At 44.2% G+C, this 1,821-nt stretch overlaps 1 protein-coding gene across 1 annotated transcript in view; it reads left to right on the top strand.

Moving 5' to 3' along the window:
- Positions 1 to 1,821, top strand: part of RPTN (repetin) — a 23,081-nt gene that overhangs the window by 18,876 nt on the left and 2,384 nt on the right. Inside the window, exons 4-5 of the mRNA XM_011973654.1 lie at positions 110 to 267; positions 1,026 to 1,218. Of these exons, the coding sequence (XP_011829044.1) occupies positions 110 to 267; positions 1,026 to 1,218 (351 nt within the window). The remainder of the gene's footprint in view (positions 1 to 109; positions 268 to 1,025; positions 1,219 to 1,821) is intronic.

Here is a 1,821-nt window from a genome sequence, read left to right on the forward strand (position 1 = left end):
TCTCACTTCTTAAACTTTTTCCCAGATCCAGAGGGTTCACTTTCCCTGTGGAAATGCTGTCTCATGGTCATTATCCTAAGGGCAGGAGAAATCTTGTTTCTTCTTTTAGGTTCACCTGTATTTGTCAAAATGGCTCAACTCCTGAGTAGCATACTCAGTGTGATCGAGGTGTTTCACAAATATGCCAAAGAGAATGGGGACTGTGCCTTACTATGCAAGGAAGAGTTGAAACAACTGCTCTTGGCTGAGTTTGGAGACATCCTCCAGGTGAGATACACAGACACATAGCCCCATGGGATCAAGTGTGAATGACTCTGACACCTGCACCAGAGTTGGATGCATTGTTTTATTTGGTCTTGCTCCACCCTATAACAAAAGGAATTTCAGGCAGTTCCTTAGTAGTTCTCTCCCAGCATACACACAAACACGCGCACACATACACACACACACACACACACACACACACACCTCCTTGTATCTGAGTTTGAACAGGAGGGAGTATAACTTCAAGGTAACAGGGAATAATTTCTCAGATGAAGACCTAAGATTCATACCTTGATTTCTATATTTTAGTGCTATCCACACATCTTTTCATGTATTCATTCATTCAACCAATAAAGAGTCACTGAGCACCTGCTCTACGCCCCTAGGCACAAAGGATACAAACATGAATAAAATCAGCTTCCCCTCCTTCTAGGATCTCACAGTGCAGTGAGAAAAAAAAGGAGGTAAACAACTAGGGTACAGCCTGTGATGGAATGGGATAACTTTGAAATGAATCAAATTAATTACTAATGGAGCTGATTTTAAATAAGTGTATCTACTCCCTGCTCCCATTGATCCAGCAAGGTTCTGAGAACCAACTGATCAAAGACTAGCGCCAAGTCCACACCACCTCAGATTAATGGTTTTTCAACCTAGGAAGGTCCATGCAGTACCTAATGGATTGAGGCATGAACACTAATACACATCTTAGTATGCACAGGAAAGCATCTGATTTTGCTCTTTGTTTTATCTCCTAACAGAGACCAAATGACCCAGAGACTGTGGAAACCATCTTGAACCTCTTAGATCAAGACCGAGATGGACATGTTGATTTTCATGAGTACCTCTTGTTGGTGTTCCAGTTGGTCCAAGCCTGCTATCGTAAGCTAGACAATAAGTCATATGGAGGCAGGACCTCACAGCAAGAAAGGGAGCAGGAAGGAGCACAAGACCGTAAGTTCCCAGGAAGCACAGGTACACAACACAGACAGAGGCACGAGGAAGAAAGGCAGAACTCCCACCACAGTCAGTCTGAGAGACAAGACAGAGATTCCCACAGTGGTCAGCCTGAGAGACAAGACAGAGATTCCCACCATGGTCAGCCTAAGAGACAAGACAGAGATTCTCACCACAGTCAGCCTGAGAGACAAGACAGAGATTCTCACCACAGTCAGCCTGAGAGACAAGACAGAGATTCCCACAATGGTCAGCCTGAGAGACAAGACAGAGATTCTCACCACAATCAGTCTGAGAGACAAGACAAGGATTTCAGCTTTGATCAGTCAGAGAGACAAAGTCAAGACTCCAGCTCTGGTTCTGGTAAAAAAGTGAGTCACAAATCTACCAGGGGCCAGACTAAATGGCAGGGACATATCTTTGCCTTAAATGGGTGTGAAAAACCAGTTCAGGATTCTCATTATGGTCAGTCTGAAAGATTTGCACAACAGCCTGAAACATTTGGACAAGACTCTCACTTTAACCGAACAAATCAACAGAAATCAGGCTCTTATTGTGGACAGTCTGGGAGGCTGGGTCAGGAATTAGGCTGTGGTCAGA

Source organism: Mandrillus leucophaeus, unplaced genomic scaffold (assembly GCF_000951045.1).
Source record: "Mandrillus leucophaeus isolate KB7577 unplaced genomic scaffold, Mleu.le_1.0 Scaffold139, whole genome shotgun sequence".
In the NCBI taxonomy this organism is placed as follows: Eukaryota; Metazoa; Chordata; class Mammalia; order Primates; family Cercopithecidae; genus Mandrillus; species Mandrillus leucophaeus.